At 59.0% G+C, this 20,321-nt stretch overlaps 2 protein-coding genes across 4 annotated transcripts in view; one reads left to right on the forward strand and one right to left on the reverse strand.

The window, feature by feature from the left end:
* RAB26 (RAB26, member RAS oncogene family) overlaps window positions 1-4,935 on the reverse strand; it is a 34,744-nt gene extending 29,809 nt beyond the window's left edge. Inside the window, exons 1-2 of one of the 2 annotated variants that reach the window (XM_080384791.1) lie at window positions 3,407-4,935; window positions 680-790 (exon numbers count right to left, since the gene is read on the reverse strand). In XM_080384791.1, the coding sequence (XP_080240917.1) occupies window positions 680-790; window positions 3,407-4,357 (1,062 nt within the window). In that variant the 5' untranslated portion in view covers window positions 4,358-4,935. Of the gene's footprint in view, window positions 1-679 lie in introns of both variants that reach the window. The other variant, XM_080384792.1, reaches the window with a different exon arrangement.
* A 7-nt stretch (window positions 4,936-4,942) lies between these two features.
* Window positions 4,943-20,321, forward strand: part of PKD1 (polycystin 1, transient receptor potential channel interacting) — a 112,563-nt gene continuing 97,184 nt past the window's right edge. For both annotated transcript variants that reach the window (XM_080384741.1, XM_080384742.1), the window contains exon 1: window positions 4,943-19,128. In XM_080384741.1, coding sequence (XP_080240867.1) covers window positions 18,881-19,128 — 248 coding nt within the window. In that variant the 5' untranslated portion in view covers window positions 4,943-18,880. The remainder of the gene's footprint in view (window positions 19,129-20,321) is intronic.

Below are 20,321 nucleotides of genomic sequence, written 5' to 3' on the forward strand. Positions count from 1 at the left end.
ATGAGGTATCTCCCCTTCTGCCCCCCACTCCCCATGTTATCCCTTCTGTCGAGCAGGTCCCCGCTGTCCTCACTGTCCTCGGGGCTCCCAGCACCAGCAGCAGGATGCTCCAGGTGCTGCCAACAGAACAGCTCTGCCCCGAGAGCTCAGGGACCTCTCGGCACTACACATCCCCTCCGTGCCAGAGACAGCAGGGCCACCCCGGCACTGCACCCCACATCGGCATACCAAAGCTGGGCTGAGGAGGTGTTTCCAGGGGATTTGGGTTTACTTTTGGGGTTTTTGTGTTTGGTTTGGGGTCTTTTGGGGTTTTTTTTTTGTTTTTTTTTTTTATATGAAAAAACCACCAACTTTTATAGAACACTGAAACAGACTTAGGGAAATATTTTCACTGGGCAAATGCTCAGGCCTCAGCAGTTTTTCTTACATGAATCATCCCCAGGGCCCAGAGCAGAGGACATGCTCCCCCATCCTTGTGCAAAGCGGTAACAAAGAGGCTGCTCTGCTGCTGCCGCCATCAGATGATTGCTCAGCCCTGAGATGCCCCAGCTGGAGCTGACACAGGTTGGGATGACAAGGTTTAAGTCCTCGGAGCAATGTTTTGTTACTCTTCTGCGAAAGCCATCACTCACCTGCCAGACCACATGGGCAGGGGCCAAGGAGCCCCCCAGGCACTTACCCTGAAATCGATTCCAACTGTGGAAATGAAGCTGCCAGCGAGGAAAGCGCCGTCTTTGAACCGCACCAGCAAGCAGGTTTTGCCAACCCCCGAGTCGCCCACCAGCATCACCTGCAAGGGAGGGAGGGCAGGTGGCGTTAGGCACCGGCATTCGGGAAGGGAGCCCCACTGCAGCCATTACCCGTCTCCATCCCAAAAGCCCCATCCTGGGAGCAGGCAGCAGACCCCGTACTCCTGAGGAAGAAAAAACACATCCAAGAGCATCCTTGGATGCAGGGGAGGGTGGGGGAGAGAACGGGGGAACCCACGGCGGGATTATCCCCACCCCGCACCATGTGTGTCCCTGAGCACAGGCTGAACTGGAGACACCTTCCCCCTGACCAGCAATTTAACAGATCCCCTGTGGGGGCACACACAGCCCCAAAACCTAAGAGGTGCTGCCCAGGGGACCAAAGCGGTGACAGCTGCAGGGCCCACGCGGTCCCCAGTGCACCCACCAAACACCCTGCACCCCACCACGTGTAGGGCTTTCTGGAGGGTGCCACTGCCCACGGGGAGACTTTGCAGGGGGGTCCCAGCCATGAGTGCCAACTCTAGGGATGCACTCTGCCCTCTGCAAGCAAGCTCCTGTAGCAGGACCCGCACAGCCTCACGGCCACCCTCCCAGTCCTCAGCAGATGCTGAGAGAGCAGCTCCCAGTGCTGCCTGCCTCAGTTTCCCCACCCAGCAGCAGCCCTGGGTGCAGACAGTGCAGGCACCCACCCCGCCACAAAGAAACCAAGGCAGAGCTGAAGCTGCTCCCAAATGCAGCTCCCCAAAGCCTCCGCTCAAACCACAAGCCCTCCCGCCCCCCCGGGCTGCTGACCCTGCTCCCCTCGGCAGGATAACAGCTTCCCGCCATGAAGGAATCCCGGACCACGCAGCCCAGCTTCTGCACCCACGCTGATTTGGCCTCACACTGCCATGGCAGGGACCCCTCTCTCCCAAAAGCGCTGTCATCAGCCTTCCACAAGCCACTAGCCCACAACTGAATGTAAATGGTTTTAAGGCAGGCGCTGCCCTGGGTCACCCAACCCAGGCAGGAACCATCACAAGCAGCAGACGCCACCACCATGCAGCAGCTCAGACTCCCGAGAGGCAACAGCAGCCCTGGCCACAGCTGTAACTTGTTTTGGGGTAGGGGGGCACTGCCGGGGAAAGGGGTGGGTGGCCGTGATCCAGCCATGGTGTTCCATCACCCACCGGGTCTCCCGCAGGAGCACCACGCGCAGCCGCACGCCAAGCTCTAGCACAGCAGGGTTAGGGGAGCCAGCAAGCCCACGAATGTATCTGTGCAAAGCCAAGGGAAGGGGGGAAAATAAATGTATTTAACTTTTAATACAAAATAGTAGTATTTATTTTTTTAAACTTTCCAGACCTCTGTTCTAGAGCAGGGCAACCCTGAAAAGCAGCTTCTCCCCGCCCAGCACTGCTGACACCTCTGCTGGGGCACGCAGCAGCCCCCAGGGCCAGGCTCAGGCCAAGGACTCAGAGGTCAGCATCCAGCCCCCTACCCGGGACTTGTGTTGGGCCACTGCCTTTGGCAGAGCTCAGGAGCCTCCCGAGAGGGGTAAGGAGAGAGAAAGTTTAACAAACCAGGTTAATAAACCAGGTTTTTACTAAATATGAAGCAATATCTCTCTGTCACTGGTTCAAAACCAGCTGGACCGTTAGCAGAGGTTTTTGCTACCTGGTGTGTTTGGGCTCATCCAAGACCTTGTTTGGCTCATCCCCGCGCCATGGCGACAATCCCCAGGGAAAGCCCCAGCCTGGGCAGGGAGAGGCGAGCACGAGGAGTCAAGGACCAGTGTGCACATGGGGATGGCTCCATTTTAGGGAAGCTATTGAACCGTCACTGCAGCTGTATCAGGACCGACCGCCTACCAAAGCCACCAAATACACTTCTTGAACACCCGTCACCTCCTGCTCCACGTCCCGAACCTTAACGACAGCCATGCCGCTCGCCACAGGCACCGAGCTCCCGGCACAGCGTGCCAAGGCTGGAGTGGCCATGGCAAACACCATCGCCTCCAGGCTGAATCCCCCACGCCCGGTTACGAGGTCGTGCTAGAAAGGCAGGGGGGTCACCCCGCACCGCGGCCTCCGCCAAAACCGCTCTGGGAGCTCCGAGCGGGGCTCGCTCTGGGGAGCACGATGGAGGTGGGGGTGTGAGGACAGCTGGTCTGTGACTCGCTCGCCAGAACCTGAAGCGGGGGAGAAGGAGCCATCTGAGCCCTCCAGAGAAAGCGCAGGCTGGAGATCCTTCGGCGGCCGTTGGAGCAGATTCAATGCGACTCGAGGAATACTGTCCCCCCGCTTTGCAACAGCGATTTTTTACCTCGTTAAAGAGGACCCAGGAGGTTACAGCAACTCGTCCGAGCAGAAGCCTTTTGTCATCACTTGCAGAAGTCCCGCAGAAGCAACCCCGCTGCCGGGGGCTCTGCAGGGGTAGCCCCCCGCCCAGCCCGGCCCTGCCGCTCCCGGCAGCCCCGCCGAGCCCCGCCGAGCCCGGCCCCGCAGCAGCAGCAGCAGAGGGTCGGGATGCCGGGGCTGGCAGGGAGGGATGCCCGCCCGCTCCTTGCCGCCGGCAACTTCTCCAGTGGCTGCAGGAGGGCTGCACCCGACCTCGCAACCCGACGGGCCCCACACCGGCACTGGGCTACCGCCTCCGCCCCCCCATCCCCGCACCTTGAAGGCGAGGTCGTAGAACTCGCCGCTGCTGCTGAGCGAGGGCCGCCCGGCCGCCGCGCCGCCACTGCGGGGCAGCTCGGGGGCGGCAGGCGCGGAGCCCCGCGGGGCACCGGCACCGGTACCGGCACGGCCGGAGCCCTGTGCGGCGGGGGGCAGCGCGGCGGAGGGCGCGGCCCCACCGCCCTTGCTGCGAGCCGCCTTCTTCCGCGACATGCCGGGGCCGCGGCGCCGCGCCGGGCGCTGGAGGGGCCGCGGGCTGCACCGGGCGCGCCGCCACCTCCCCCGGCCCGGCACGGCCCGGCCCGGCACGGCCCCGCCGCCAATGGCAGCGCCGCGGGGGCCGGCCCCGCCCCGCGCCCCGCCCCGCGCCACGCCCCGGCCCGGCCCCCGCCCTCCCCCTCCCCGCGCTGCGCCCCCGCCCGCCGCCCGCCCCGCGGGGCCTGAGGCTGCGAGCGGGTGGGGGGGCACACGCGGGGGGATGCACACACGAAAGCAGCAGTGCGGGGGGTTGCACACGCAGGGACGGAGGCAGAGTGCAGGGGGTTGCACGTGCAAAGGGGGTTGCACACACAAAAGCAGCAGTGGGGGGTGTTGCACACGCAGGGGGTTGCACACACGCAGGGGGATGCACACACGAAGGCAGCAGTGTGGGGGATTGCACACGCGGGTACTTGCACATGCAAAGGGAGCAGTGTGGGGGGATGCACATGTGGGGAGATGCACACGTGAAGGGAGTAGTGCAAGGGGTTGCACATGCAAAGGAAGCAGCACAGGGGGCTGCACAGGTGAAGGGAGTTTCACACGCGAAGCGAGCAGCACAGGGGGTTGCGCATGCAAGGGGAGCAGCACTGGGCAGTTGCACACACAAGGGGCTGCGCATGTGAAGGGAGCAGCGCAGAGGGTGCTTGCATGCACACACAGGAGCATTTGCACCCCCGGAGGCAGCATGGGGTGCCCCACACTGTGCCTGCCACCCCCCCAGCAGCTCGCTTGCCGCCCCAGCCCTGCAGTGAGCTGCGGAAGGGCAGGTGCCCAGTAGGGTGTCAGTCCCGCTCCCCTGCCAGGCCCGGGCCCCCCAGCTCCGGGTCTGCCACAGTCCCAGCACGGTGCGGGGGTCCCTAGAGGCAGGCGGGGCCCTGCCAGAGGTCAGGTCTGGGGGCTGGCAAGGAGCCGGGCAGAGCCTGTGGAGTGGACAGAGCATGGGCTTCCCAGTTCTCCAAAGGTGGGAATCCATGTTGTTCCCAGCCAGTCTCAGCAACTGGTTTCAGCAGCACTGGGCACCTTTCTGGCTGCAAATGAAGCATCACCTGAGGCACTTGCGAGTCTCCGACTGAAATAGATGTCTTCAGGTGTGTGACACGGTTCCAGCGGTGCAGCCTCACCCTGGCTGGGGAAGGAGGCTTGAAGGCTCCTGCCAGAGCAGGGGCACACGATGAGCGGCTGCGGTGGGAAGCCTGGCCGGTGCGGTGGGAAGCCTGGCTGGTGCGGTGCGTGTGTGAAGCAGCACCAGTGCTAGCAGGGATGGGAGGGGGCCCCCTGGGCCACAGCTCGGCTGCCCGCCATGGGGATGCTGAGGGGTTGCTCTCACTGTGGGCATGGACCAGCTTTTCCCTTTCTGCCCTGGAAGCATTTAAATCTATAGTTAATCCTTGTTCAGTGGCCCTGGAGTGCTCCGGGGGAGGAGGAGGAGTGGGCAGCAGAGCTCTGATGGCTTTGGCCATGGGCGAAGGAGATGAGCCAGGGCAGGAGCTCCCGTGTGTGGCTGCCGGACAAGATCCCCCTTCTCCCACCCCAAGCCTCGGGCACAGCCCTGCTGGCCGCAGGGAACACCAAGGAGCGCTGGGTTCGCAGCACGCCTCCAACGCGGCCAAGGGCAGAGGAGAAGCTGTCACAGAGGAGCCTTGTCCTCCTGCTCCCCTTCATGTGCTCTTCATCCCCACCAGCTAGCTGGGAGATGGAAGACCTGACTCGTCAGCACAGACTCGATGCCAGGGTTTTGCACTATAATCTGATTTTCGGGGACAGCTGCATTCAATAGAGGCTGAGGCCTTGGAGCAAAGTGCGATGCTGGAGCCATCTGTGGGTCTGTAGGGTTTTAATTAGTCCCCATGTAGTGACAAAGCAGCACTGGAGCTTTTCCCCAGTGCTACCTGCCTGGAGGAAGGGGCACGCACCCCCGGCACCCCACACCTTCGGGGCAGCCTCCCCCACAGGCTGTGACCACTGACACATGGGGACTTTTCCCCTCTCTCAGCCATGGTGGAAGATGATGGAAATCTCCATCAACAGCCTGGTGTTCAGGAGCAAACAGAGCCAGCTGCTTATCACCACCGCATCAGGGCAACGCCAGAGGAGGATGGCCCCTTATCGGGCAGCAGCAGGGAAGCGTGCCTCGTTAATCCTGCCTTTATCAAAGGTCATGTGCTCCAGCACCTGCAGCGGTGCTGATCCCTGCTGCCCCCGGCCCCCTGAAACCAAGCTCAGAGCATCACGTCCAGAAGCGCCGCAGGGAGAAGCATTTTCAGCAAGTTTCCTTCTTTTAGAAAACCTGTGTGCAGAGACACAGTCTGCTCAGAAATCGCAGTCACGCCTGGAGATGTTGCTCCTTATATAGTTACAGGAACTAATCAGATAACTGCAGCTGAACTAAGGGGGATATATTTACTAAAAATAGATTCAGGGAACAACAGGCGCCTGAAGATACGGCGTGCCTTGGGGAAGCAGGACTGCGGTATCTGGCAGGGCTCCGAGCGGGGCTGGCTGTGACAACGGCTATCTGTTATTCTGATACATCTACGTATCAGTCGTTTTGTTTTTAAAGGCAGAAAATCAGCTCGTCCCCATAAGGGCTGTCAACCCAAGAGGTCTGTCGTCTTGCAGTGTGCGGGGGGCTGTAAATGCAAGCAGCAAGAGGTGGCCAGTGCCAGCCACTTGTGCCTGTGCCAGCAGCTGAGCAGCAGCCCAGGGCCGGCGGGGGACAGCACCTGCCCTTGGCTCGGCCACCCTTGCCTGGGGACAGAGCTGCACACAGGGCTGGAGACACAAAGAGCCTGCCTGGGGCTGCGCACCAGGCTCTGGCCAGCCGTTCTGCACAAACACTGTGCTTCGGGATTTAAAATGTAGCTGTTTTCTTTGGCATGGAAATTTGCAGGGCTCTCTGTGTGCCAGAAGTTGCGTGCCGTGCTCGGAGCCGAGCAAGATATTTCGGTGCGAGGCCATCCTTCCCTCCTCCTCCGGCTAGTCCAGGTTGCTCCTTCGCTGGCTCACGCTGCAGCTGCCCCTGTGCTCCCGCAGCCGCCGCTGCTCCATCCCCCGGGCAGGGACACCTGCCTTGTCCTGGCCAGGCTCTAGCGATGCCTCTCCCAGCAGCCTGGGAGCGTGCGGACCCTGCTGCCCTCCTGGTCCCAGCTCTTGTCGTTGGCTCAGATGGAGCAGAGGTGTCTCTTCAGCAGGCAGGCTGCAAGGATGAGCTATTCCCACCAGACACAGTGTCAGCTGAGCCATCTCAGAAGATATTCATCTTCTTTGCCTGGTGGTTGCAGGAAAAGCAGTGCAGACTCCTTCCATGTGCTGCTGGTAAGGCGGTTTGGCTTGCCTCTGCTGTCACCTTTTGCAGTGCCACCAGCCAAGGTTCAGGGGACTTTCCTTGGAATCACATGTCAACCTGCCAGCTATTCCCACTCTCTGCTCTGCTACAGGTCCTTTGCCAAGGGTACACACAGCTCCGACTCCAAAGTGGCTGCAGAGACTGGGCCTGAAGGCATCACCTGGATGGGAGGGAGGGCAGCTGGGGACAAAGGTGACGCCATGCTCACGGGGCTGACTTGAAAACAAAGAGCACTTGGTTTCACGTTGTGTACGAGCAGACATCCCCCAGCGATGCCAGGCAGAGGGGACAGCCTGCCTCAGCAAGCATCTCCCCGCAGAGCAGAGTCTGTGCAGGAGCATGGGGTGTGGGGGGGCACGGGGAGGCAGAGGGAGCGTTTCCAGGACATGGGACACGTGCTGGGGGTGGCTTCCAGCACCCTGCCACGCTTGGCAGGCAAGGGCTTTCTCTGCTGCCTCGGGAAGGGCCCAGCCCACGCAGTGCTGAGCGGGCACTGTTCCCTCCCTCGCCATTCATTGTTCTTCTCTCCCCATTGCTCACTTACCTTTGAACACTTCAATCTCGTTGCCTTTGTCAGTGTCACTGGCTTTTAATTGAAATTCCTCAGATATCTTCTCATCAAGGCGGCCCATCAGTTATTTTTGTGTGGGAAGGAATTGTTTTCCTTTTGCAGCTGTGAAAGTTAAATTCCAGCGTTTTGCTGGGAGATTGCTTCAGTCTCTTCCCTTTCTTATATTGCCAAGCCCATTCTTATATTGCAATCCTCCTTCCTTTGTCTGGGTATTTAATTTTCTGTCTCTCCTGTGCACGGTCCCTGTTTCCATCTCGGGCTCCTCCGCTTCTCTGATCTGTCCTGGAGGGCAGCTTCCACCTGCGGCTGCCTCCAGCCTTTCATTTTCATCGTTTTCCCTGAAAAGCACCCAGGAGGTTTGGAGAGCCCAGCCTGTTACTAAGTCTTTGCTCCTTGGCATTCAAATCTGTAATTTATTTTCAAGGCGAGCCTTGCTGAATGCACCATGGGGCTCTCACCTGCAGGCTCACCCAGAGAGATCTGCGCTTCCTTTGACGCTGGTGGGACCCCAGGAGATTTGGGGGTTGGGCAGATGCAGCCCACCAGCGTGCAGGGCAGCCCTGGCATGCTACAAACCAGCCCTGCAACCAGGCTGGCACATTTGTGTGTTGCAGAACTTGCTGCTTTTAGAGCAACTGATGGTAATAGTAGCAACGGGCTCCCCAAGGGGGTTTGTAAAGCACTGAGCTGGTTTGGTGCTGTTATTTCAGCACAGGCCCTGTCTCGGCACGTGAGCCGTGAGCCTGAGTGCTGCTTTGCCCACCCAACTGCCCCTGCTGGTCCCCTTTCCCTCTCCAAAAGGCAAAGCCAAGTGAAGAAAACACCTTTCCCAGCATCCTGCAACCCCTGGCAGTGTTCAAGAGGAGGACCCACACCAGCGACAAAAGCACCCCCCAAACCACTGCCAAGGCATCATTCCCACAGGCAACAGGAGGACGGGACGGGGTCTCTGCCCCAAGCGCAGCCTTGCAGGTCGAGTCCTTCCCCTGCTCCAGAGCCCGGCAGAGCTGCCAAGCCAAGGTGGCTCGGTCCCCTCCTCTGGAGCAGAGCAAGAGCCCTTTGGTGTAGCTGGCTGTCCTGGGCTCAAGCTGGCAAAGGAGACATGGGGCACAGCTTCCCCCTCTGCTCCACTATGGGGCTGGCACCCCGGGGTTGCCCACAGCATGGCACTGGGAGGCGGCAGCAGTGGCTGGGGCTGAGCAGGACATGGTGCAGCTGCTGATCTGGTAAAATACAACAAACCACAGCAAATTCAGGGACCACCTGGCACCTGGAGGGCTTTGCTCCCTGCGGGTCAGCAGCCTGCATCTCTGCCAGCAGCGTACTAGGACACAAGTCCTGCCTGGCATGTCCTCCAGCCCTGGCATGTCCCCACAGGCATTCCCAGGGAACCACGGTGCTGCCCTGGGCCCCCACTGTCCCCTCCAGCACACAAAAAGGTGACCGTGCCAGATCCTAATGAGCCTGCACTGGGCTGAGGCCAGGAAATTGATTTTCCTTGTGCCAAGATCGGAACGAGCCAAGGTTTCAGCCAGCACAGGATCGAGCACAGGCAAGTCCCCCGCTCCAGTGGTCACCCACGAGAGCTTTCAAACGTGATGCAGAGTTGGATGTTCAAAGCACTTTTGAAATGTGTCCTACTGAGACAGAGGGAGAGCTGAGCAACAACTGCTCAGCCTCCCAAATATGAGATATTTTCAAGCTATTTGGTATATTTTAAATGCTTTTCAGACACGCCTCAGTGGCATCAAATATTTCAGAAATATAACATCTCAGCTTAAAACTATCCAAGGTTATTTTGTAGCCATATACAGACGCATCCTGAGATGGGGAAGAGTTAGTGCGTGGTTGTGGTTTCAAAGGCAAGCGTATAAACCTCGCAGGGCGCCTCTGTTATTTGTGCACACTCAGCCATTTCCATCCCAGATAGGTTCACACACGTCTGGGAGCACGAGCCCAGCTGCTGCCTGCAGCACTGCCTGCAGAGTCACTGCTGCAGAGCCCGAGGAGCTTGAGCAGATAAAACCCTAAAACCCCTCACCTTTGGGAGGGGTGAGTTAGGCACCGCAGGGCTAGGAGCTACCCGGGGCCAGCCCCAGCTCTGGGATGCGTGCGGTGCTCTGAGGCCCTGTAAAATAAGAAGCAGCGGCAATAAGCAAGCATGGGAACGCGCAGAGGCTCATAAAGCTGCTGCTCCAGAGAATAAGCAGCTGCTAAGGGCTGGGAAGAAGCTCCCACTAGAGCCACTCGTTGCATCGCTGCCCGTGCTGGCCTTGCCTGCACCTCCCCTGTAGCAGCATGTGCCAGCCCCTCGCTGGGCAGGGGTCCCGCTCCACCGGCATATCCCTTGGGAAGAAAAGCAAATCCACCTCCTGGGAAAGCCACGGGTGCCAGGGAGCAGCAGCAGAGCCCCGTTTGTGGCTGTTGCAGAGGCTCCTGTGCCCCGGGAGAGATGCAGATAGGTGCCTGCAGCTTGTTCAGCCATTCATCAGAGCAAATTGGTGGCAGATTGCTGATTAGACACGGGCAGCACCAGGTGGTGTTTATCAGCCTAAATCAGCCTAAGGATCGATAGCTTCTGTCTTCCTGCTTGTCCTCTTGACATACCTGCAACGACATTCCCTGGTCTGTGCTGTTAGCAGGTGGCAGTGCTCCAGGTAATTAATAATCTGGATGATGAAGATGCAGCTTAGAGTTTTAATGGTGCTTGTTAATGTTTTCCAAGGAAGGCTGAAAATTTCTTCTTAGAAAAACTTTTGGAAGTTTGGGCAGTTACTTTTTTCTTCAAGATGATCATTCACGAGCAGCATGGCCAGCACAGAGCCAGTGTTTCCAGGCACTCCGAGCTCTCAGAGATCTTCAACAGATCTGCTCAGGCAGCCTCCTCTTGCCTTCCCTTTTCTGCAATTTCAGTTTCCTAGTCTGTTTAAAAGTGTTTCTTCTTTATTGCTGGAAACATATTCTTCCCCAGTGAAGCGAAGGGTCGTCTCAGCTCAGCAAACTTTTTGTCTGCAAGTGATTTGCTTTGCGTTAGTTGTCCTTCTGCAATCAGAGGGACTAATCGCATCTGAGCACACATGTGAGTGATCCACTCTGTCTGGGGAAGGCAGGGAGTGAGGCACAGCCCCATGCAAGCAGCTATAGCCAATTCAAAGCCAAAAACTGCTGGCAGGCAACTTTCCTGGGCCGGCTTCTCAAAAGCAGACACGTTGTGGTGTGATGGGCCATGCCACGCCAGCATTTCTGCGAACACCTTCTGGCCCCACCGGGGTGCTGGTAGCCCTGGCTTTACCAGGCTGGAGGTGAATGGAAGGAGCCTTAAACTCGGCCTGTCTTGAAGGTTTTGAACCCGTATTTCTGCCTGTGTGCCTCTCACCGGCTGCCCACTGGCTTCAGCTTCATCAGTGTGTTTACTGCACTCTGCTTTTCTGGGTGTGAATGGTCATTTGCAGAGGCTTCCCCTCGTCTCATTGATGACATCTGCAGTGCAAACAGGACTGTCCCGCCCCAAGCTTGGTACCAGGCAATGCTTGTCCTGGGCTCTTTGCAGCAGGCTGGGTGCCTTCCCCGTGTGCAGGGCAGGGTGATGCCACAACGGTGGGTGCAAAAGATGAAGGAGAGGGGACATGGCTTCCTGAAACCCCTGTGGTGGGGACATGAGCCACCCTGGCTGCTCCCTGACTTTTTACCCAGCTAAAACCCAGGATGGCATCAACTCATCTCAATGAAAGATGCCAACTCCAGCACTGCAATGCCTCCTGACAGCGCTGCGACATCAGCATTGCTATAGCAACGGGCCCAGAGCAGCAGTGATTCAGGGGGACCACGCTGCGGCAGGATGGGTGCCATTGCCCCCTCGCTGTCCGCTGCCCCGGCTGTGCATCCCACCGTCAGCCTCGGTGCAGTGGAGCCAGACCCTCATGGGGCACCCACAGCGCAGAGCAGCCTTCCTCCCAGCTCCTGCAGCCAGCACTCACCAGCACCTTCCTGGCTGAATTCATTATCATCTCCCTGCGCTTTGGACTTTTCCAGGAACGAAAGAAATAAGAAACGGAGGATGTTTTGTCCCTGCTGCCAGCACTGACACACCTGCAGCTGGCAGGGGGGATTTCAGCAGCAGCAGTTCTCGGGGGGAGGTAGGGTACGTGGTGGTCAAAGGAGACGCAAGGCCAGCCCGTGGCTGAGAGGCGCCCTGCCGTGCTGGCCCAGCCGCCTGGCCCCTGCCCCAAAGCTCACGTCCTCCCTGAGCAGCGACGTGTGCTGCAGCCTGCGCATGCAGAGCACGCAGCATCCTCTGCGCTGCCAGCACGTGGCCGGCTCTTGGCCGGGCCTCACAGTGCCAAGCACGCTCCCGGGAAGTTTCTGATTAACAAGTGTCCGAGGACAAACCCCTTCTCCATCCATCCTGTCTCCAGCCAAAGCAACCCCTCGACCTTGGCCTTGCTGGCGTGCAGGGACCTGCAAACAGGAAAATCCTGAGCAGCTACAAACCCCTCCGGGGTGCACAGCATTCCCAGGGAGCTGACCGGGGGGACAGGCGAGTGGGATGGGCAGAGAGCACCCACAGCCGGAAACCAGGAGCCTGCAAGTTCAGCCTGATGGGAATGACCCTCCATCAGCTGAGGACCCCTGAAAGCCCTGAATGTTGAAAAATATTGAGAGAGAAGTCATGAAGTTCTGTTTGCTTCAACGGAGTGTTAAAGAGGAGCGGAATCGCCACCAGTTAGCTGCTGAGCAGAAAGTGGTGTCACTAAAACTGCCCAGCTCTGTTTTGCGTTCACACTAAGTCAAACAGATGAAACTGATCAGCGTGAATAAATTCATTTCCTGAGCTGAAACTGTCCACAAAAATAATGCAGAAAAAGCCCATCAGGGTCTGGTGCTGGTGCTGCTGACTCAGCTCAGCCCAGAGCGGCTGAAAACCCAGCGCTTGGTGACAACCCTGTGCCTCGCCAGAGCGCAGCGACCCCAGGCACAGCCTGGGGAGTGGGGGTCCCTCTCCCAGCATCCCGGGAGAAGCCATGTGGCAGCGTCGGTCCCACCTGGCTGTGGGCACAGCTGTGTCAAGCGATCCCTTCTCGCCTTGTCTGCAGCATCCTACCCCCGGCGACTGCGGACGTGCAGTGGGAGCCGTTTGCTGGGCAGATTGCTGCTTCAGTCATCCAGCGCGGGTTAAATTCTGCTCGGGACATGGTGTGAGATGACTCTGCTCTTTATGGCCGAGCTGGGATCGTTGCCCTGCACAGCCATCAGTCCGTCACACGTAGATTACACTGACCAGATGGATCTCGTGCTGCTCTCGGTGCATCGGGTGGGAGGCCGAAAGCAGGGATGGGCTCAGCCCCATCCACAGCGGTGTCCGCCGCAGGCGGTGGGGACAGGGCGGGCTGCATCCCATCTTTGGGGGACTTCTGCTTGCCGGGCTCCGGCTGGCTCGCTCCAGCCTTTTTCTCCCGTTTTTATTGCAGAGGAGCGCGGGGCGGCGGTGCTAGAGGGCGCCAGGGCCCCGCCAACCGGCCCCGCAGCGCCGGGAGGCCGCGGTGAGGGGCTGAGCCCCCCGGGAACCGAGGCAGACCCCCGGGATCTGGGGCAGCCCCTCCAGCCTGGGCAGGCCCCGCCGGGGCTGCTCTGTGCTCTTTGCACCATCCTGCCGCCGCAGGGGCTTGGGGGGCCATGCGGGGTTGGATCCAGCTGCAGGCAACTTTGTGATGGATTAGGGACAGGGCAAGGGGCACAAGAAGCTCCATCTCAATATGAGGAAGAACTTTTTCACCTTGAAGGTGACAGAGCACTGGCACAGGCTGCCCAGTGAGGCTGTGGGGTTGTCCTTCTCTGGGGACATTCAAAACCCACCTGGATGCAACCGTGCATCCTGCTGCAGGTGACCCTGCTTTAGCAGGGGTTGGACTAGATGGTCTCCAGAGGTCCCTCCCAACCCCGACCATTCCGTAATTAGAGATCGGGAACGCTCGTACTGGGAGGTGAAGCAGGAGCCAGACCTGGGTGGAAGGAGGTGGCTCCTGCTGGAGTCACTCTTTCCAGGTACCACAGCAGCCCGCCTGGTGCAGAGCCAGGGGCATGCAAAATGCAGCCACAGAGCAACAACCTGCAGGGATGGCAACAGCCGTTTCCTCCCAGGAGAAGTAAAGATCCTCACCTCCCCTGGGGTACCCGTATCCCAGCCAGAAGCACATGGGACAGCTCTCTCCCACTGGACACCTGCTGAGGACAAGGTGTGCTCCTTCCATCATGCAGGAGTACTTTCTCAGCAGGGAAATAACAGCAAACTGAGAGTGATGGCCATATGTGACTACAGCTGCCCTCCAAAGGGACCAAAGCTCATGGTAAGGGGACAGAAAGTTCAGGAGAGATATTTTTTCTTTCTTTTTTCAAACTACAGATAAAGTACAGCAGATACATGCTGCTGGAGGCAGAATGTTCCCTATCCTGGCCCAGCTATCCCAGCTCCAAAGCAACCTCCACCTGCACAGAGCTTTCCCTCCGTGGGCCATGGACCCACCTGGGTGACAAGATGTCCCCACCGCTCCTGCCCACCCACTGCCCCATGCGTAAATGTGACAGAGGACCTCTGGGTGAGAGAAAAAGCAGCAGTGGGGGGAGCAATGCAATGAAGAGACTTGCTCCCGGCGTGTTTTAAAAGCAGCTGCTGTCGTGTCTTACATGAAGCCTGGTGCGGTGGCCACGCAGAAGATTTTTGGTGAGCACGGTGGCTGCAGCACGGCTACGGGGAGCACAGCCTGCTCTGCACCAGCTGCTCGTGGCCCCTCTGCACCAGGGCACTGCAGGCGTGAGCAAACTAGTGCTTTAATGCACAGAAATGCAGTGCTGGAGAGGGGGTGCCGCAGGGTCCAGCCACACACAGCGAGGGTCCAGGGCTGTCCAGGTGCTGCTGAAGACATCTGTAGTACTTTCAGGGTCTGGCTGGAGGGGCCCAGAGGCAGCAGCGACATTCCTGGCCAGCCGCAGCTCTGTCACGTTTTGCTGACCACAGTGTATCTGCCGCTGCTGATGTTCTGGGTGTGTTCAGCCTGCAGGACTGGTGGGACAGGGAGAATTAACACCCTCTTAGTTGGGGTTTTAATTCTCCTTCAAGTAAACAGTGTTGAGAAACTCTCCATTTGCTTGCCAGTAGGAGGAACCAGAAAAATCCCTTCCCCACAAACAAGCCATTCCCAGCCTCACAGTGAGCAACAGCCTCCCAGCCCCAGAGTACATTTTCCACTTCCGTAATTTTCTGCAGTTTGCCTTTTAAAACCCATCTCGATTCAGCAACAAGACCTTCCTCTGAGATCAAAAATCGTGATTAGATGTGAACAAATTATTGTCATGCAGCTGTATTGAGATGAGCTGTCTCCTTTCCCACTCACTCAATTATTTCCTCGTTCGTTGCCCTCTTCACAGCTTGGCAGCCCTAGCTTTTGGGGGAGAGCCCTTAACTTCATTACATCTGCTGGATTACATTAGTGATCTAATCTGCTGATTACAATCGATACACAGGATATTTTCTCCTTGCTGTTATGTGAAAAAATATGGGCATCAGTACAGAAGAAAAGGAAAAAAAAAAAACCCTAAAAAGCAATTTACAATTAAGGGAGCGGAAATAAATACATCGTAGTCACATGAGGAAGTAGTAACCACTGAGCTATTTTGGGCACAATACATCATGCAAAGGATGATGTGTCTTTCAAGCAGATTTCAAGTCCAAAAGGCACAAAATGTTTTTGGAAAGTAAATTCTCACATATATTAAGTACCATGCCAATGAGTGAAATTGGATGCTGTCAGGCTTCTTATTTAAGGTTTGTTCAGCAGCTGGATAAGGAAAGCCAGAGCCCCAGCTAACCTCACCCCTTTGGTTTCAGCAGGACAACGCACGTACATAAAACCACACAGGTGCTCACGGATTTTGTTGGAGCAGACTGTCCCAGATCACGCACACCAGGCAGAGCGGGAAGGCGGTGAGCAGCTCTGGGGGTGTAACGCAGGCTTTGTAACCCACAGTGGATGCACCCCCAGCACCAGTGGGTCAGTCCCTTGTTCCCTAGAGAATACGTGTCTGAAATCACAACTGGCTTAAAAAATCCTACGTGATTCAAAACCAAATTGACCCTCACCCAGGCCTTCTTTCCTGAGCTTTCAAAGGTTACAGTGTGCCCGAGGTGGAGGGAGCTCAACAACGATCAGCTCTTTTAGGTGAAGGAAAGACGCCTGTGTTTCACCTCCTTGCAGGACCGCAGCAGCATCACTGCAGCGCACGGTGAAAACCCGTGACCTGGCCCCAAAGCGAGCGTGTGCAGGCAGGCATCCTCACACAGGCATTTTACACTCATGGAGAGACAAGGTTTAGGCATGGCCCGGCCACTGCCAGAGGCAAACATGCCCCCACAGCCGTCCCCTGCCCCAGGTCTATTCTCAGAAGAGGAGCAGCAGGGGTAGTAGGCTCTGAGGCTCCTGTCCTTCTTCTGGTACCACCCTGAACAATTGTTCTGGCTCCCTGCTGCTCGCACTCCTCAGATGCTTGCGAACAGCTAGCATGTCTCGCTCCCACCCCTTTTTGTTGTGGTTTCTCCCTTGAAAGCTGCCAGGCAGATTTCCTGAGCCCGCCAGTTGACAGGGCACCACGACACAACACCTGCTGTAGGGTGTCAGAACAGCAGCTCCCCAGCACGCTCGCTGTCAGAGCACGGGGAATGCCAGTGGAGGCAAGGGGTGCAGCTCCAAGGGGTGACGGGAGCTCTGGACAGAAGGCAGCCCTCGCAAGCTGCTTTTGACAAGTACAAAACACCCCTCACCCTGGCACTGGGGGGGGCTGTCTGTTCGAGGGGTGCGACCTGTCAGCGGGTGGGTGACTCACCTGTACGGCAGAGGGGCAGCCCTTCTCCCAGAGGTGCTTGCTGGATGGCACTTCCAGGGGGATTTGTAAAGACGGTAACTGCTGCAACAGCCATGACTGAACAGGCCGTGGCTTCGGTTTTGCAGGTGGGCATGCAGTCCTGGGGACTCCCATGGACATGAGTGGGCTCAATGCCGAGGCTGAGCTGGAGTGATTTGCTGCACTGAGCTTAAATGTTACATATTTCAAAGGGTGTGCATGGCTGCAGGAACCAATGGAATCACATAAATAAAGAGCAAGATGTTTTTGTTCTTATTTAGCAAAAACCCCACTGAAAGTTTTGTCTGCATCAGCACATCTCAGGAGAAAGTGCCTGTGGCTGGTACTTTGGGTATCAGCCCCCACCGAGAAAAGCAGCACCTGCCTCCAGAGGATGTGCAGGATTTAACACTCCATCTTTAGGTCTGTGACTCTCAAATGTCCCTCCCTGGGCCACTTGCCACAGGGAAGCATTGAGCACTGTGCACTGGTCCACTGCTTCCCCCCAAATCTCCTCCGTCTTTCTGGGGGTCAGTGCCAGCTTTCTCCTCCCACACAGAGCGCCACATGTTTGTGCTTGCTGTGTTTATGGGGAGAAATTCCAGCCGGGCTGCACAGGAACCACTGGCTCTGGTTTGCAGAGCAATCTGGCACAGAACGAGTTCAAAAGCAACTTCTTCCATGTTTTAGTCGAGCTTCCTTGTATCCTCCCCTCGGCTGATGGCAGGGGCCATGCTCCACACATACCATCATGCAGTAACACGACACATATTAAACACTAACAAAGCAGGGTCCCTGCGAAATCACCAGCTATCACACCTTCCTCTCCACCACTTTCAAATGGGGCTGGGTTTGGTTTTGCAGAGATGCCCTCTGCAATGACAGAATTACGCTTCCTCTGGTTGTACAAAGGGTTTATTTCAGTCATATTCTTCAGGCACTTTAAACCAGAACCGGTTCAAATCCCTGAGGAGCCATGACAGAATGACAGGATTGACCTCACCAGGTCTGGGCCAGCACAGGGTGCAAGTGGCACAGAAACCCCGTGATTTGGCTACAATCAGCATTAAAAACCCCCCCACACTGAGAAGTACCTGCCTTGTTCTCACCTCTCTCCAAGACACCTGAATTACCGCCTGTGCTGCAGGCGTGTCACACGCGCTGTGCCCTGCAACTCTTGCTGGATGCAGCAGCTTGCAGCAGCCTTGGAATGGGCACCAGCCAGGGAACTGAGCACCAACAGTCCCCAAGGAGGGAGTGATGGGTGCCCCTGCTGCCCCCTGCCCATCTCCCGGTACTCTGGGACAGCCAAAACCCCTGTTGCGAGAACACCATGCTGCACTCACTGCCTGCTGGCCTGCTTAGTTTCTGAGACGCCCCCCCTGGGGTAACTGCTGCTTCCCGGGATGTGCGTGTCCACCGGGATGCTCCTGTCCCTGGGAATCTCTGCCCCTATGGGACCCCTCTGTCCCCGGGATTTTCCTGTTCCTTGGACCTCCCATTCCCCCGGGATGCTCCAGTTCCTGGGACCCCCCTTGCTCCCCATCTCCTGGGATGCTCCTGCCCTACAGGACACCCCTGTCCCCTGGGACTTCCCTGTCTCCTGGGATTCTCTTGTCCCCGGGACCCCCCTGTCCCCCAGGATTGTCCTGTCCCCGGGACCCCCCTGTCCCCCTGGATGCTCCTGTCCCCAGGCCCCCCCTGCCATCCGGTCTCCCGGGTGCTCCTGCCCTGTGGGACGCTCCTGTCCCCGGGACCCTTCTGTCCCCCGGGGTGCTCCTCTTCCTGGGACCCCCCTGTTCCCCGGGATGTTCCCTTCCCCAAGACCCCCCTGTTCCCCGGGATGCTCCTGCCCTACGGGACCCCTGTGCCCCCGGGACACCCTCGCTCCCCGTGCCCGCCCCTGCCGAGCGGGGTCCGGGAGCCCGCATAGCCCAGGCCCAGCCCCGGGGGCCGCCCGCCCGGCGGCGCAGCGCTGCCCAGGCCCCGGCCCTCGCGGCCGTGCGGGGGGCGGCCGCGCGGCGGGGGCGGCCGAGGCGGGCGGCGGGGCTGGAGCGGCGCCGGGTTTCCGCCGGGCGGGAGGCGGAGCGGGGAGGCGGCGGCCGCGGCCCGGGCGGAGCGCAGAGCCGAGCGGCGGCGGGCCGGGGCTGTCAGCGCGGCGAGCGGGGAAGCCCACAGCGGGGCCGGGGCCGGGGCCGGGCGCCGCCGAGCAGCGCGCACCGCCAGCCCTGCGGGGGAGGCCGCCATGGCGGGCGGGCGCTGAGCCGGGCGGCGCGGAGGGCGGGCGCGGAGCGGCGGAGCGGGGCGGCGGAGCGGAGCGGGGCGGGGCGGGGCGCGGCCGGGCCCGGCCGGCCGGCCGGGGGAGCGGCGGGCCGGGGCCATGCCATGCCCGTAGGGAGAGATGCCTTTTGGAAATGGAGACACTGGATCACAGCGCAAACATGGCGTCCCCGCGGCGCGGCTGCCCCTCTCGGGCTGGTGCCTGCTCTGCTCCCTGCTGTGCGGGGGGCTGGCGGCGGCCCGGGCGCCCCCCGCCTGCCAGCCCTGCGCCGCCGGCTGTACCTGCACCGGCCCCGCCTGCCTCGTCAACTGCTCTGCCCGCGGGATGGAGCGGCCGGGGAGCGGCATCCCGCCGGCCGCCGCCGCGCTGTGAGTACCGTGGGCTGGGGGGGCTGCCCGGCACCTCAGCTCCTCGGGTGTCCCCGGGGCGCCGGCTGTGCCGTCGGGCCGGGCGGGGGTGGGACGGGAGACAGCGGGGAGAGACATGCCAGAAAGTTTGCCGTCAGCCTGCGGGGTCGGACGTGGGCAGCGGTGGCCCAGGCGAGGGAGAAGGGAAAACAGCTCCAGTATGTGAGGTATGCGGGCCCAGCCTGGCAGCGCGGCTCGGGCTTCGTGCCTTCGGCTGGCACAGGGCTGCAGGCCCCCGGGCCAGGGCTGCTGGTCGCCTGGGCTGCTGGTCGCCAGGGCCAGGGCTGCAGGCCCGCAGGGTCAGGGCTGGCCAGGGCTGCAAGCCCCCAGGGCTAGGGCTGTTCAGGGCTGCTGCCCCCGCCCCCCCCCGGGTCAGGGCTGCTGGCCCCTGGGGTCAGGGCTGTGGGGATGTGCCCGGCTCCGCTGGAGCAGTGTTTTTAGGATGCTGCCCAACCATGTCATCTTGTAACGGCTGGACCTGAAGATCTTAAAGGTCCTTTCCAACTGAAATGGTTATTCTCCAGTTCTGTGTCTTGCAATGCTGCTCGTGTCTTGCCAAGCACTGGGACACGCCGGGTAATGCCAGCGTGTGAGGCCAGAGACACCCTGGCTGGTATGCGGGGCAAACCGGGCACCCTGTGGGCACCCTGAGGGGCTGCTGTGCCAGAGGTTTGTGCCGGGAGCTTAATTTCTGGAAGTTCTGGGGGAAATTGCAAGGGGAGAACGGTGTCGGGAAATGAGTTGAATGTGGTTTAAGGGCTGTTCTGTTCACAGAAAAGCCAAACGACTCAATAACACATTCAGATGAAGATTTCTCTGTGGAAGTGCTAAGATGGGATGACAGTTGTGTCCAGATGCTGATTTTGTTGTTTTGGGAAAATTGGTTGGAAAGGTGTGTTTCTTGGAGGGGCGTTAGAATGGTCCATGTGCTCAGTCACTTGAATAAGGTTCCTGTATGATGCAAAGAACAGACTTGAGGGAAAAATCTTGGGTTTTTTTTTAAAATTTATTTGCAAACCTAAATTTGTTTTCCTTAGGGAGCAACTTTTTGTTCTTGAGGAGACAAAAGCATCGAGTGATTCATGCAGGAGAGATGACGTGGGGCCCGTTGCAGTAGAAAAATCTCACATGAACTAATTTCTACTGGTATTTCA

The sequence above is a fragment of the Falco punctatus genome (genome assembly GCF_963210335.1).
Source record: "Falco punctatus genome assembly, chromosome: 4".
Taxonomy (NCBI): domain Eukaryota; kingdom Metazoa; phylum Chordata; class Aves; order Falconiformes; family Falconidae; genus Falco; species Falco punctatus.